This window comes from Cherax quadricarinatus, chromosome 94 (assembly GCF_038502225.1).
Source record: "Cherax quadricarinatus isolate ZL_2023a chromosome 94, ASM3850222v1, whole genome shotgun sequence".
Classification (NCBI taxonomy): Eukaryota; Metazoa; Arthropoda; class Malacostraca; order Decapoda; family Parastacidae; genus Cherax; species Cherax quadricarinatus.
This window is the reverse complement of record NC_091385.1, coordinates 8,296,468-8,313,387: the sequence shown is the minus strand read 5'-3', so window position 1 is coordinate 8,313,387 and position 16,920 is coordinate 8,296,468. Positions and strand designations below refer to the sequence as shown.

At 42.2% G+C, this 16,920-nt stretch overlaps 1 protein-coding gene across 5 annotated transcripts in view; it reads left to right on the top strand.

Annotated features, from left to right (window-relative positions):
• LOC128700897 (E3 ubiquitin-protein ligase TRAIP) overlaps positions 1-16,920 on the top strand; it is a 554,710-nt gene that overhangs the window by 474,164 nt on the left and 63,626 nt on the right. For 2 of the 5 annotated variants that reach the window (XM_070104756.1, XM_070104753.1), the window contains exons 2-3: positions 13,126-13,267; positions 16,462-16,594. In XM_070104756.1, the coding sequence (XP_069960857.1) occupies positions 13,155-13,267; positions 16,462-16,594 (246 nt within the window). In that variant the 5' untranslated portion in view covers positions 13,126-13,154. Of the gene's footprint in view, positions 1-9,302; positions 9,469-13,125; positions 13,268-16,461; positions 16,595-16,920 lie in introns of those variants that run through there. The other 3 variants (XM_070104752.1, XM_070104754.1, XM_070104755.1) reach the window with 3 other exon arrangements.

Below are 16,920 nucleotides of genomic sequence, written 5' to 3'. Positions count from 1 at the left end.
ATTAGCAAACATAAATAAAGTGAAGGCGAGAGAAAGCCTGAAATTATACAACAAAATTTCAAAGTGCCAGTCGTTGAGGCCTAGTTGGCACCTGTTGCCACATTGTTACACATATACAAAGTACAAATCGAGTGACTAAAGAGAAAAGACCAAATAGAATTAAGAGAGGGTGGCTAACGACAAAATGTGATGTAGCACACAGAGTGAACAAGCTAGCCAGAAAGGGGATATATATATATATATATACATACATATACATAAATATATATAAGCAGAGGTGGTGGCAGCAGTAGGCCTGAGGGAGTAGCGCCGCCATAACAGGCTGGGTGTCATCACAAATAAGTAGTGTACTTACCCAAAGTGAAGTGTAAATTATAAAAGTAGCAGTATACAAGTGATAAGTGTGGTAAATGAGGACTCAAAAGGGCAACGAGATAAGAATAGCGAAGAAGCCAGCGGCGGAAGGGCGAGGTGCACGAGTCATCGTACAGCAAGCATCGTACAGCGAGCATCGTACATCAGGCATCTGGATGGACGTCCCCTCTGACCAGTAACGTACAAATCACCTGTTTTGTGGTTGGCGGGAAGTCTGAGTGATAGAGCCGGCCCAGCGGTCACTGGTAACTCGATATCTAAACCCTGCTCCAGAGCGATTATCATACACACAACACCTAGCAGTAGTAGGAAGATAAACTTTGTAGGAGTAAGGATTAAGCAGGAGGATTAAGTCGTGGCTAATGGGACTACAGCCCTGACAACAGTTTCGAGAGATAATGGTCTAGGACACAAAGACAGTACAATCTGAGAAGCAAGTACTGGGTACACATGTAGTAAAAGGTAGTACATAACTAGGTGAAAGAATGACTTGTTAACACACGCTAGTATTATAATTATTAGAACTACTTTCAGTGTTAATGGTATCTCATTAGTATTACGGATACACAGAAGTGAATTGTATTTCTGGGACATATAAACAACTGACGTGCTCACACACACACACACGCACGCACACACATACACACTCGGGGCCAGGAGCTGGGTCTCGACCCCTGAAACCACAACTAGGTGAGTACACACAGCTGATCCTTGGAATTTGACCGCCTCCCCCACAGACCTCTTACCTTTTCCCCTCCCTCGCGTTTCTCTCTCTCATAGCCTCTTCCCTCCTTTCTCCCTCTCTCTTTCTCTCCCTCTCCCTCTCTTTCTCCCTCTCTCTACCCTTTCTCTCCCCCCTCACATTTCTCTCCCTCCCCCTTGGTCTTATCCCTCACCCCCATACTCTCTCCTCTCTCTCCCTCTTTCTACCCTTTCTCTCTCCTCTCTCTCCCTCTTTCTACCCTCTCTCTCTCTCCCCCACACCCTCTCCCTCCTCTAGCCTTCTGTCTGTGGTAATAAAAAGTAAAAAAAAAAAAAAAAAAAAAAAATGGGTGGCCTTAGAGGACGGAAACCCAGAGATCTGGTGGACGAACCAGGGAGGAAAGACTGGGAGCTAGAGCTCCAAAAAAGGGAGGAAGAGTGGGGAAGGAAGATAGTAGAGCTTGGTAAGAAAATGGAGGAGCGGATAGCTGAAGAGTGCAGGAAGTGGGAAGTACAGGTCTTAGCAGCAGAAGCTAGGATACAGTGCTTAGAAGAGAAACTGCAAAGCCTGAAACAGATTAGAGAGACAAATGACAATTCAGGTGTGACATCAGGAAATTCAAAGTCAGGCGCAGACAAGGGGATGGTAAGCAACAACGGAGACATGCCGAACATGAAGGCCCTATCAGACCCACGTGGGGCCAGGGAAAAGACGACGAGCACACTAAGATCAAACGACAGGTCCGAAGACAATGAAGGTATGCTATATGCAGAGATTCTAACAGCCAACTGCAGTAGCAAGGGACAGCTGGTCAGGAAAGACAGTCCACTGAGAATAGAAGTTTCAGATATGACAGGGACTGAAGGCAAGAACATGTCAATGGAAGGAAATAAAATGCCTCAGAGGACGCAGATGGAGACTCAGTGGGAGGAGGAAAGGGCGAGGTCAGTTTTTGTGTACGGGCTCCAAGAAGCCAAGGGGGCCAACTTTGAAGAAATAAAACAGGAGGAGAAAAAAATGATTGAAGGCATCATGAAAACAATAGGGGAGGGCAATATGACCCAGGTGACAAATTTTCAGAGAATTGGGTGGTTTGCGAGTGGAAGGATACGGCCTGTCAGAGTAACTTTCAAGGAAGAATCAGTTCGAACCAGGATTCTGCAAGAGAAAGCAAGACTGAGGGACAAAGAGGGGTACCAGAGAGTATACCTCGACCGCGACAGAACACAAGAAGAAAGGACTACACTGAAAGAGAGGGTACAGAGACGCAAGGAGGAACGAGAAGCAATGAAAATGAGCAGGACCCAGACACAGGAGGAAGGGCAAACACACCCCACAGAATCTCCCACCAAAAGACTCCACCCGCGACATTCCCAACGCAACTGAGCAACCTATACTACAACCCACTCACTGTTCCCTCTGCCACCAATCCCCATATCACAAACCTCACCCCAACAGCTGTCCCTTATGGGCATTCTGACCCCACCCCCATCAACACAAACCCCACCTACACCACAGCCCCATATAGGCCCCCACCAAGGCTCTCGCTCCCCCAACCCCAATATTCTTGCATGACCACAATGATAGAAAAGAAACTAAAGGTTTGGTACACAAACGCGGATGGAATAATGAATAAACATGAGGAGTGGAATGAAAGAATCAGTGAAAAATCCCCAGACATCATAGCAGTCACAGAAACAAAACTCGCTGAGACAATAACAGACACAATCTTCCCAACAGGATATCAGATCCTGAGGAAAGATAGAAGGAGTAGAGGGGGAGGAGGGGTTGCACTGCTCATAAAACACCGATGGGGATTTGAGGAAATGGAAGGCATGGACATGATTGGAGAAAGAGACTACATTGTAGGTACAATTCAGTCCGGAGAACATAAAGTAGTCATTGGAGTGATGTATAACCCACCACAGAACTGCAGGAGGCCAAGAGAGGAGTACGAAGAAAACAACAGGGTGATGGTGGACACACTGGCTGAGGTGGCAAGAAGAGCTCACTCGAGCAGAGCAAAGTTACTGGTAATGGGCGATTTCAACCACAGGGAGATCGACTGGGAAAACCTGGAGCCACATGGGGGTCCCGAAACATGGAGAGCCAAGATGATGGATGTGGTACTTGAAAACCTCATGCATCAACATGTCAGGGACACAACCAGAGAGAGAGGGGAGGATGAGCCAGCAAGACTGGATCTTGTGTTCACCCTGAGCAGTTCAGACATTGAGGACATCACTTATGAGAGGCCCCTTGGAGCTAGCGATCATGTGGTTCTGAGTTTTGACTATATAGTAGAGTTACAAGTGGAGAAGGTAACAGGAACTGAAGGGGACAGGCCAAACTATAAAAGGGGGGACTACACAGGTATGAGAAACTTCCTGCAGGAGGTTCAGTGGGACAGAGAAATGGTAGGAAAATCAGTAAACGAGATGATGGAATATGTGGCAACAAAGTGCAAGGAGGCAGAGGAAAGTTTTGTTCCCAAGGGAAACGGAAATAATAGGAAGACCAAAACGAGTCCTTGGTTTACCCGAAGGTGTAGGGAGGCAAAAACTAAGTGCAACAGAGAATGGAAAAGGTACAGGAGGCATAGGACCCAGGAAAACAAGGAGATTAGTAGAAGAGCCAGAAACGAGTATGCACAGATAAGGAGGGAGGCCCAGCGACAGTATGAAAACGACATAGCATCGAAAGTCAAATCTGACCCGAAACTGCTGTATAGCCACATTAGGAGGAAGACAACAGTCAAGGACCAGGTGATAAGGCTGAGGAAAGAAGGTGGAGAACTCACAAGAAACGATCAAGAGGTATGTGAGGAGCTCAACACGAGATTTAAGGAAGTATTTACAGTAGAGACAGGAAGGACTCTGGGGGGACAGACCAGATGGGGACACCAGCAAGGAATACACCAACAAGTGTTGGACGACATACATACAGATGAGGAGGAGGTGAAGAAACTGCTAAGGGACATCGATACCTCAAAGGCAATGGGACCAGACAACATCTCCCCGTGGGTCCTTAGAGAGGGAGCAGATATGTTGTGCGTGCCACTTACCACAATCTTCAACACATCCCTGGAAACTGGGCAACTACCTGAGGTATGGAAGACGGCAAATGTAGTTCCCATTTTTAAAAAAGGAGACAGAAAAGAGGCACTAAACTATAGACCTGTGTCATTGACGTGTATAGTATGCAAAATTATGGAGAAGATTATCAGGAGGAGAGTGGTGGAGCACCTGGAACGGAACAGGAGTATAAATGCCAACCAGCACGGATTCACGGAAGGCAAATCCTGTGTCACAAACCTTCTGGAGTTTTATGATAAAATAACAGAAGTAAGACAAGAGAGAGAGGGGTGGGTTGATTGCATCTTCTTGGACTGCAAGAAGGCCTTTGACACAGTTCCTCACAAGAGATTAGTGCAGAAGCTAGAGCATCAGGCGCATATAACAGGAAGGGCACTGCAATGGATCAGAGAATACCTGACAGGGAGGCAACAACGAGTCATGGTACGTAATGATGTATCACAGTGGGCACCTGTGACGAGCGGGGTCCCACAGGGGTCGGTCCTAGGACCAGTGCTATTTTTGGTATATGTGAACGACATGACGGAAGGGTTAGACTCAGAAGTGTCCCTGTTTGCAGATGATGTGAAGTTAATGAGGAGAATTAAATCTGATGAGGACCAGGCAGGACTTCAAAGAGACCTGGACAGACTGGACACCTGGTCCAGCAAATGGCTTCTCGAATTTAATCCTGCCAAATGCAAAGTCATGAAGATGGGGGAGGGGCACAGAAGACCACAGACAGAGTATAGGCTAGGTGGCCAAAGACTGCAAACCTCACTCAAGGAGAAAGATCTTGGGGTGAGTATAACACCGAGCATGTCTCCGGAAGCACACATCAATCAGATAACTGCTGCAGCATATGGGCGCCTGGCAAACCTGAGAACAGCATTCCGATACCTTAGTAAGGAATCATTCAAGACACTGTACACCGTGTATGTCAGGCCCATACTGGAGTATGCAGCACCTGTTTGGAACCCGCACTTGATAAAGCACGTCAAGAAACTAGAGAAAGTACAAAGGTTTGCGACAAGGTTAGTTCCAGAGCTAAGGGGAATGTCCTATGAGGAAAGATTAAGGGAAATCGGCCTGACCACACTGGAGGACAGGAGGGTCAGGGGAGACATGATAACGACATATAAAATACTGCGTGGAATAGACAAGGTGGACAAAGACAGGATGTTCCAGGGAGGGGACACAGAAACAAGAGGCCACAATTGGAAGTTGAAGACACAAATGAGTCAGAGAGATAGTAGGAAGTATTTCTTCAGTCATAGAGTTGTAAGGCAGTGGAATAGCCTAGAAAATGACGTAGTGGAGGCAGGAACCATACACAGTTTTAAGACGAGGTTTGATAAAGCTCATGGAGCGGGGAGAGAGAGGGCCTAGTAGCAACCGGTGAAGAGGCGGGGCCAGGAGCTAGGACTCGACCCCTGCAACCACAAATAGGTGAGTAAATAGGTGAGTACACACACACACACACACACACACACACACACACACACACACACACACATGCACACATGTGGTAATGCTTTATTTACAGCTAGCAAAGTCAGGGTATTTCTCCAGAATGGTCTGTAATATACCACTGTGGATAAAATACTTTGCCATTTCTTGAACATTTCTGAGTGAGTTGTTTCTAAATTCATTAATTTGGTCACACTCCAGTACATAATGACGCAGTGTGTGACAATAGTCCATCTGGCAAAGTTTACATTTCGTTTGGTCTACATCTGGTTGTGGTGATTTAACCTGCCATAGATACTTGTAACCCAGCCGGAGCCGGGCAGTAGTGACATCCAAGAGTCTACTTATCTTGTTGGATGCATCATAGGCATGTGGCTCCTCCTGCATGATGGAATGATGATAGATGGACTGACTTGTGTCAATCTCCCTAAGTCTTAAGTCAATAAAGTTCATTTGAAGTTCTTTTCGTATTATTGTTCTCAAACTAACTGACAACCCAAGATTGTAATCTACCCCCTCTTTGAAAGCATACAGCTTAGCCAATTTGTTAGTTCTATCATGCATCTGAAGACCAATGTGAGATGGAATCCACAGCATGTGCACTCTGACTCCACTGTCCACAATCTTACCATACCTGTGTCTGGCTTCTGACACAAGCATGCCACAATTTATACTTAATGAGCTGAGAGCATTTATGGATGACAGAGAATCAGTTACAATTAAAGTGTCAACCTTAGATACATGGACACATTTGAGTGCAAGGAGTATGGCAAACAGTTCTGTTTGAAGGGTAGAGGCCCAGTTATTGATGCGTGCTCCAATTTCTTTGAGAGCCATCACTCTGTGTGACAACAGCAGCACTACCAGCTGCACCAGTGGACTGGTGAACAGAACCATCAACGTAAATAATTTGTGAAAGATTGTTCTGTGTGACTAAGTTATCAATACAGCTTAAGGCATCATGTTTGGCTTCAAGACGAAGCTTTGGTTGTGATTTAAGAAGAGTTTTGGGGGGAAATGGAGGAATGGTAGTTTGGAATGGGGTAATATCCCATGGAGCAGGGAAATGTCTCTGTTGTCTAACTTGATATAGATCATGTAGCTGGTTCATGCGGAGGTCGGTTCCAGTTTTTTCGATTCATCTGGAAGGATGTTCACCAGTGCTGAGGAAAGTTTGGAGGGCTTCTGTGCAGGGGTTTGAATGGGCTAGCCTAAGCATATTGACCCCAATAAGGATATTTCTTTCAGTAACACGATCTCTAATGCTTGGAATATTAAGTTCTTTCCGCATATTTAAAATTTTGGCAGTACGAGGGCATCCTAGGATGATGCTCATTGCTTCGTTTTGCAGTTTTTCCAGCCCTCCAAGCTTCCAGTCAGACACGAGTGCAAGTAGTGGCGCCGCATAATCAACCAATGATCTAATATAAGCAAGATACATCATTTTCACAATTTTACCATTAGCACCATACCTGGGGTGAAGCCCTGCCACAACTCTAAGTGCTCTCAGCCTTTCTTTGTATTGGCGACAAAGTCTCGTTACAACAGGTCCAAGTAGTGGAACCTCAAAGCCTAGATACCTGTATCTGCTTACATATTCTAGAAGAGACCCATCATGCAACTGGATCTGACGAACTGTGCCTCTCTGTCGAGGAGGACGCCTATTGAGTATCTTTGTTTTATCAGTAGAGATTATCAACCCCAGGTCCTGACACGAGGCTAGTACATGATTAAGAATGTTTTGGGTGTTGGAGAATCCGGTGGTGTGAATCATTGTGTCATCAGCAAAACTAACCATATAATGATGGGGCTGGCTAGGCATGGCATTAAGTAAGGCATTAATCAAAATGTTGAAAAGGGTGGGACTAAGCACACCTCCCTGTGGGGTTCCTAATTCAAAATCTTTAGTTACACTTCTATGTCCCTGGAACAACACAGACGACTTTCTGTTGGACAGGTAACCTTTAATCCAGCGGAGAAGCCATCCTCCAACATCCATTCTGGCAAGTTCACTAATGATTACATGTCGGTTGGCTACATCAAAAGCGGATTTAAGGTTAAAGAAGGTAGTGTATGAGCTGTCAGTGTGCAGAGTGAGAAAGGTGGTAATGCAATGATGCACACTCCTTCCATGCATGAAGCCATGCAACCGGGGAGACAAGAATTGCTTAATTCTGTGCATAAGACTATTAAGAATCATCCTTTCGAATGTTTTACACAAGCAGCTAGTAAGGGATATTGGGCGAAATGAGTTTTGTTGATTGGGCTTCGGAATGGGAATAACGAGGCTATTGGTCCATGATTTAGGGAGCTCCCCAGTGACATAACTCATGTTATATAATTCAAGTAATGGATTACCTGGTACTCGACACAGCAATCTGAATATGTTGTAAGTAATACCATCCTCACCAGGCGACGTGGAGTTGCCCTTAGTGCTGCATCAAGTTCATAATTAGTGAAAGGAATGTTGCAGTCATCTGCCTTGCTGAGCATAAAGCAAACAAGTCTCTCCCTTGCATCATATTTGTCCATTAATTTCGCCTGTGTGGTACTGAGAAGACTGTCATAGCTAGATGTAGCAGCCCAAGCACTGACTAAGTCATTCGCCCTTTCCAGGGAATACAGTTTTAGGAACCTCAAGCGCTCCCAGTAATTGAGGTGTATTATCTCCGTTATGCGCGCCGTGAAGGTTCTCTGTACATTTTCTAGGTCAGCAATTTCACCTGCCTTGAAAGGTGCTGTTAGTGTGCAGCAATATTAATGTATATAACCCATCATTAATGTATATAACCCACCATTAATGTATATAACCCACTATTAATGTATATAACCCACCATTAATGTATATAACCCACTATTAATGTATATAACCCACCATTAATGTATATAACCCACTATTAATGTATATAACCCACCATTAATGTATATAGCTCAGAATATAACAATAACTGTGAGAGAGAGGAGTTAGAGGCGGTAATTAACAATTATATAACTTAACTAAGAAACAGTTATGATAATGAAAGTGAAAAATCTACTGAAAAATGAAGATTTTTTACTATAAATAAATTTGACAGTTTATATGAGGCTCGACCTGTGAATGGTCAATATAATTTCTCAATAAGTCATCTATGGTAAATCTTGTATTTGCAAAAACAGGGCAGGAAATTGTCTATGTAAACTATATAAATGGTACGATTTAGATGAAAAAAATCATAAATTGGAATGACAAGATTATAATAATTGTATATAACGTTGCATCAAGCCAATACATGCGATATAGTTGTTGATTTCATGGGTTTGAAGCCTACCTACTACACGAGGGTCATTAAGGCTGCATAATACATGTACACTACCAGTTAGGAATACTGTAATACCTAAAATAAACTATCGGTGTACATACACTGATTGATTCACACCTTTACGTATATATACACTTAGTGATATACATTCACATGGGGCCAGGAACTATAAATCAACCCCTGCAACCACAATTAGCTAGTATACCTAATGTACTATATACACTGAGAGATATAGCTTTGTTGCGTGTGTATAAATATATATAAAATACAAACCTCTTAGTATATATACACTCAAATTTATTAAAGTGACATAAAAAAAAACAGTATTTTAGGCTCGATGTATTAAATTTTAGGCTCGTAATAAAATTTTAGGCTCGTTGTCTTCATTGTTTTGGCGGAGGAGAAACGAGTCTCATTATTTTGAGCGGCGGTGTTAAGGTGTGTTATTGTGTGGTCTTGAGACCAGACCAGTGTTAAGGTGTGGTCTTGAGACCAGACCAGTGTTAAGGTGTGTTATTGTGTGTCTTGAGACCAGACCAGTGTTAAGGTGTGTTATTGTGTGGTCCTGAGACCAGACCAGTGTTAAGGTGTGTTATTGTGTGGTCTTGAGACCAGACCAGTGTTAAGGTGTGTTATTGTGTGGTCTTGAGACCAGACCAGTGTTAAGACCACTACAGTTACTGTATGTTGTCTGAGACCAGTGTTAAGACCACTACACTCACTGTATGTTGTCTGAGACCAGTGTTAAGACCACTACACTCACTGTATGTTGTCTGAGACCAGTGTTAAGACCACTACACTTACTGTATGTTGTCTGAGACCAGTGTTAAGACCACTACACTTATTGTATGTTGTCTGAGACCAGTGTTAAGACCACTACACTCATTGTATGTTGTCTGAGACCAGTGTTAAGACCACTACACTCATTGTATGTTGTCTGAGACCAGTGTTAAGACCACTACACTTACTGTATGTTGTCTGAGACCAGTGTTAAGACCACTACACTCATTGTATGTTGTCTGAGACCAGTGTTAAGACCACTACACTTACTGTATGTTGTCTGAGACCAGTGTTAAGACCACTACACTTACTGTATGTTGTCTGAGACCAGTGTTAAGACCACTACACTCATTGTATGTTGTCTGAGACCAGTGTTAAGACCACTACACTCATTGTATGTTGTCTGAGACCAGTGTTAAGACCACTACACTTACTGTATGTTGTCTGAGACCACTGTTAAGACCACTACACTTATTGTATGTTGTCTGAGACCACTGTTAAGACCACTACACTTACTGTATGTTGTCTGAGACCAGTGTTAAGACCACTACACTTGCTGTATGTTGTCTGAGACCAGTGTTAAGACCACTACACTTGCTGTATGTTGTCTGAGACCAGTGTTAAGACCACTACACTTACTGTATGTTGTCCAAGACCAGCGTTAAGACCACTACACTTACTGTATGTTGTCTGAGACCAGTCTTAAGACCACTACACTTACTGTATGTTCTCTGAGACCAGTGTTAAGACCACTACACTTACTGTATGTTACTTGAGACAAGTGTTAAGACCACTACACTTACTGTATGTTGTCTGAGACGAGTGTTAAGACCACTACACTCATTGTATGTTCTGTGAGACCAGTCTTGAGACCACTTACTGTATGTTGTTAAGACCACTACACTCACTGTATGTTGTCTGAGACCAGTGTTAAGACCACTACACTCACTGTATGTTGTCTGAGACCAGTCTTAAGACCACTACACTTACTGTATGTTGTCTGAGACCATTGTTAAGACCACTACTCATTGTATGTTCTGTGAGACCAGTCTTGAGACCACTACACTTACTGTATGTTGTTAAGACCACTACACTTACTGTATGTTGTTAAGACCACTACACTTACTGTATGTTGTTAAGACCACTACACTTATTGTATGTTGTCTGAGACCAGTGTTAAGACAACTACACTCACTGTATGTTGTCCGAGACCAGTGTTAAGACCACTACACTCATTGTATGTTCTGTGAGACCAGTCTTAAGACCACTACACTTACTGTATGTTGTTAAGACCACTACACTTACTGTATGTTGTCTGAGACCAGTCTTAAGACTACACTCACTGTATGTTGCCTGAGACCAGTGTTATGACCACTACACTCTATGTATTAACAGTGAACCACTATGGTCACTGTATGAACAGTGAGCCACTATGTATGAACAGTGAGCCACTACACTCACTGTATGAACAATGAACCACCACACTCACTGTATGAACAATGAACCAATACACTCACTGTATGTACAATGAACCACTATGCTCACTGTATGAACAATGAACCAGTACTTCCTGTATGTACAATGAACCACTACACTCACTGTATGAACAATGAACCACTACACACTCTGTATGTACAATGAACCACTACACTCACTGTATCAACCCTGAGAGCAGTTTCAAGGTGAGGGGTTCTTGATTTATGGAATTGAACCTGATGTTCTCTTTCTTGAATCGAACCTGACTGCCTCTTGTTTCCCCTGGGAGTTGTATGATTCCAGAAGGTTTAGTGCTCTCCCCTCATGAATGTAACAGTTAAATGTACATGTCACAGAATGACTGGGGTTTGAACCCTGGTCGCTTCTTCTATATAGGCTGGAATATTGCTGCATGCTAACATCACCTTTCAAGGCAGGTAAAATTGCTGACCTAGAAAATGTACAGAGAACCTTCACGGCGCGCATAACGGAGATAATACACCTCAATTACTGGGAGCGCTTGAGGCTCCTGAACCTGTATTTCCTGGAACGCAGGTGGGAAAAATACAGGATTATATACACTTGGAAAATCGTAGAGAGATTAGTACCAATCTTGCACATGAAAATCACTCCTTATTAAATCAAAAGACTCGGCAGATGATGCAACATCCCCCCCAATGAAAAGCAGAGGTGCAACTAGCACAATAAGAGACAACACTAAGTGTCAAGGGCTCAAGACTGTTCAACTGCCTTCCAGCATACATAAGGGGGATTATCAATAGACCCCTGGCTGTCTTCAAGAAGGTGCTGGACAGGCACCTAAAGTCAGTACCTGACCAGCCAGGCTGTGGTTTGTACATTGGGTTGCATACAGCCAGCAGTAACAGTCTGGTTGATCAAGCCCTGATCCACCATGAGGCCTGGTCACAGACCAGGTCGTGGGGGCATTGACCCCCGAAAACCTCTCCAGGTGTATTCCAGGTAGGCCAATGGGTTTTTTGGACTAACCTGCCATGAATTTAAATGCCACCTGTTCTGTGATTTTTTATTTTACAATTGTGTTAATAAGATTTCTCGAGTCCTGATGGGCTTACTGTGTGACCTGTTTTGAACCCTCCATATAGCATTTTGAGTTATCCTGGGTAATTTACACACTTGTTACTAGGTATGATAATTATACTTGTGTGTAATCATATAGCACATCACAAAAGGCAAAAATATGTCTTAAATACTGTGTAACGTTACTTTTCGTTAAAATCAGTGAACAGAGAGAGAGAGAGAGAGAGAGAGAGAGAGAGAGAGAGAGAGAGATAGATAGATAGATAGATAGATAGATAGAGATAGATATAGATATAGATAGATATAGATAGATATAGCTAGATAGATAGATATAGATAGATATAGATATAGATAGATATAGATAGATATAGATACCTAAATAAACCTATTTACTTATTAAAGACCCCAAATGGAAAAGAGCCGTGCTGCCTGGCTTTGTTGGCTAAGTGTGACTTAACTCTTTGGTGCTAGTAATCTGATACCCCTCAAGGAAGGTTCCTTGATGTTGGTGAGGGGCTCTTGATCTAGGGAATTGGATCTGTGCTCCAGTTCCCTGAATTAAGCCTGAATAACTTCCACATCCCCCCACACAGGCACTGTATAATCCTGTGGGTATAGCGCTCCCCCTTGATTATAATGATAATCTGATTAAATTAAATTAATCCATGTTAAGCGCTAAACCCAAGCGAGTCATTCAGCGCAAGACGTGTTGGAGGCTCGATCCTCCGTCTGGTGAGCGCCAGACAGACGCGCTTCCTATTTGTACTCGCCTAGATGTTCTGATAACTGTCTTTCTTGTCTTGACTCGGGTGATTCACTTCAGATGCAGCTTTATGCTTTTAAAAATTATTGCTTTGAAACCATGTCACTTACGGACTCTATTTTGCAGAGGTTGTGGTACTGGAATAATTGTGCAGAATGCGAGCCGGGTGTGTCATCTGTGGGGATCTCTTCATAGCAACCACTGATGTTTCTGCTGCTCCATGTGGCCACACTTTCCACTCTGCCTGTATCATCCAGTGGATTGAAAGGTTTGAAGCTTATCTGATCCTTTCTACCCCTTCACCAAAGGACTTTTGTTGTGTAATTGTTGTACATTTAGAACAGAAGTGAATGTTGTATTTGTAGAAACATTAAAAATTTAGATATTTCAGATTTTTATTTTTGTTTTTACAAAAGTCTTGAGTGTTTTTAATTAACTCTTAAACTGTCCACACACAGATATACGTTGATGTGCGGCAGGCTCCGAACGTAGATATACTTTTTTTTATATGCTTTCAAATGGGGAGAAATCAAGGTCGGAGTGTTACACATGTGAACGTAGATCTATGTTTGGACAGTTTAAGGGTTAAGTATGTCAGATTTATTATTATTTTTTTTTTTAAATAATATAGGCTTTGTTCAATAATTTATCTGTTGTATGGACCCATCTTCCAATATGTCTACTCCCAAGTATTTACTTCCTCCATACTCCCTCCAGTTTGATATGCAATTTGAGGAGCTATCAAGTTCCTGGTCTGCCATGAAAAAAAATATTTAGGCTTACCTAATACCCAAATTGAAATTGATTCCTTTGAGCTATTCTACTTTTGAGGCTATACACTCATCCCAGTGCCTGTTATTTTTCAAAACATTTCTAGAGCTCTTCTTTCTTGAGAGTCTAGTGCAGCCTGCAATTCTGATTGAATTTCCTCTACATTAAAATGCCATTCCTTGTTTGCCATATTTACTTTTGGGAAGAGAAGGAAGTCACAGGGGCTAGTTCTGGGAAGTGGAGAGGTGGGGGTTAGTTTAATATCTTTATTATGCACCCCATACCCATCCTGTGGGCGGTAGTCAAAAGATTACGAAGGTACATAATGGGTCCAGGGACTGGACTCCAAAGTTATGATAGCTGAACTAGTTACAAAGGTAATGAACTCCAGGTAGATCTGGTCACCTCTATATTGTTTTTGGCCAGAAAACAATAGTCTTTCTGTTAGTGAGTCAGCAAGTGCAGCACAGATTTTGCAGCCACTTGCCTCTCATGACACAACAAAAAATGCCCCTCTAGCATCAGTGGAATGACTGCATTGAAACTCACCACACTAACGAAGGAGTGTACTTTGTACCATGATCTATGCTGCTGCTCTATTTCACCCAGGTAGTGCCTAAAAATTTGAGTCCAGGAACTTTTGGATAGCGCCTTGTATTTTATTGCCTTAGGTTTGAATTCTCCTTTTCCTGCCCTTTTCTATAATAATTTAAAATTTCAGTCTTTTACATATTCTCCTGAATTCTTCCAACAACCTCTGCAGTTTTTTTAGATTCTTCCTAAAAGCACCTTTGATAATTTCCACTCTGTATCAGCCTCATTATCTTTGAGTTATACACTTCTTCCCAACACCTAACATTCACTTATTTTATATATAGATCACCCATTGTGACATGCATTCTTCTCTAAGGCCTACTTTCCCAGGTAGGGTTATGGGAGGCTTTAGCCCTTCCCTGACAGTGTCACTGTACTCACTGTTCCCTACAGGAAGGAGGTACAGGTCAGCCATCACTAATCTGGTATCATTGGGACCTGTAGTGTGCTGGATTAGTGAGTTTACCGAATTACAGAGTGGTTAGGTTAGAATACACTTAATTAACCTATCAGTAGAGACTTTCTGCTACATCTTCCTCATTTTCATCACTGCTTTCTCCTCCGCTGGCTTACTGCTGTGGATTTACAACCATCTGCACAATTTCTGAGTCAGTATAATGATGAAATTCGAAATTATGCTAGCCAAAATTAGTACCGGATTACTGATGGAACCAGATAACTGATTGCCAGATTAGTGATGGCTGACCCGTAGTTAACAGGAGAGTCTCCAAGCAGTAGAATATAGTGAACCCTCGATTAAACAGACTACTAGAAGAGTGGAAGTGTCTGCTAAATCTAACACAAGAATATATTTCTGTGGTCATAACAGTGATGGTCAATTTCTGGATATAACAGATTAAGTCTGTTAAATGCAAAAGAAAATTTAATCAGTGGACTTCAACAGACATGGATGGTTTTAGATGAAAGGACTTTTGATTTGGAATTGTCTGTAAAAATAATGCACAATTTTTTTTTATTTAACAGACAAAATCTGTTTAATCCAAAGTAAATTTACTCAGCAGACCTTAAGAATAATGGGGAATTCTGGATATAATGGACTTTGTTGCTTCTGAATGTTGTCCGGCCACAGTTCAAGTACAAAACCATTTAAATCTGAGTAAGTTAAATTGAGGTTTTACTATACGGGAAGCTCTTGTTTTTATGGCTGTTAGATTCGTGATCCCTATCATTTTTTTTTATTTTTTTATTATCACACCGGCCGATTCCCACCAAGGCAGGGTGGCCCGAAAAAGAAAAACTTTCACCATCATTCACTCCATCACTGTCTTGCCAGAAGGGTGCTTTACACTACAGTTTTTAAACTGCAACATTAACACCCCTCCTTCAGAGTGCAGGCACTGTACTTCCCATCTCCAGGACTCAAGTCCGGCCTGCCGGTTTCCCTGAATCCCTTCATAAATGTTACTTTGCTCACACTCCAACAGCACGTCAAGTAAGCCAAAATCACTGATGAGTGGACAAGAACATTTTATCAATATCGAATGCATCTAAAATACCTGATAATGTGTTTATACTATCATATATTAAGTGCTCAATACAGCTAGCATTAAAAAATAAGATACAAAAGTAAAATAAATACAGTACACTGTACATCCAATGCTTATCCTAAAAGCATAATGAACAATGACTCAATTGAAAACCATTGGAAATGTGGAAAAAAAAACCATACCACGGGCGGGATTTGAACCCGCGGTCAGAGAGTCTCAAAACTCCAGACCGTCGCGTTAGCCACTGGACCAGCTAGCCACAATAAGATTCGTCCAACTAGGTATATTTCTACACCATAGGAAGGGTAGCATAGGCCACGACTATGACCACAAATGCAAGTTTTTACAAACGAATCTCCAGCTAGCATGGCCGTGACAAACTCTAGCTAAAGTCCCCTCAAAGCTGTTAACATGCAATCGTGTCATTACGATTTCGTGAGTCAGAAATGTGGAACACTGAAAAGAGGTTGCCAAATATGTGGGGCCCTCCTGTACTTAGGATATCCTGTAAAATATTCAGTATCAATTGATAAATGACAGGGTTGACCTATGAATCACTAATGTGTTATTTGTAATTATTTTTTGCCAGGTCAAAATCTTGTCCGCAATGCCGCCGGAAAGCAACTGACAAAAGCTTGGTGAAGCTTTTTTTTGATACTGGTGGGCTGGATACTTCACAATTAGACCCAGACATCTTGCAGCACCAAATTGATAACTTGAAGGTAAAACACATTTCTTTTGCATTAAACCTTTCAGGGTCGAGACCTCTGATCCTTAACTCGCTCTCAGGGTTGAAAAATATTAAAAAAAAAAAAAAAAAAAAAAAATCCTACTAAAATCTTAAGAATATTTTTCTAAGTGCTATAGAAAAAAAAATGGAGGATCAATACTTGCCAAAGTATGGAGGCGTGAATTTGACAGAAAGTGAACCACTTATGGCAACATCGCTGACTGCCGGTCACTCAGTAATATTATCTTTACTATTATTTTACTTTTTTCTTTTGTTTTTTAATATTTTATTTTTTCAAGTAACATTTATGGCCTGTGA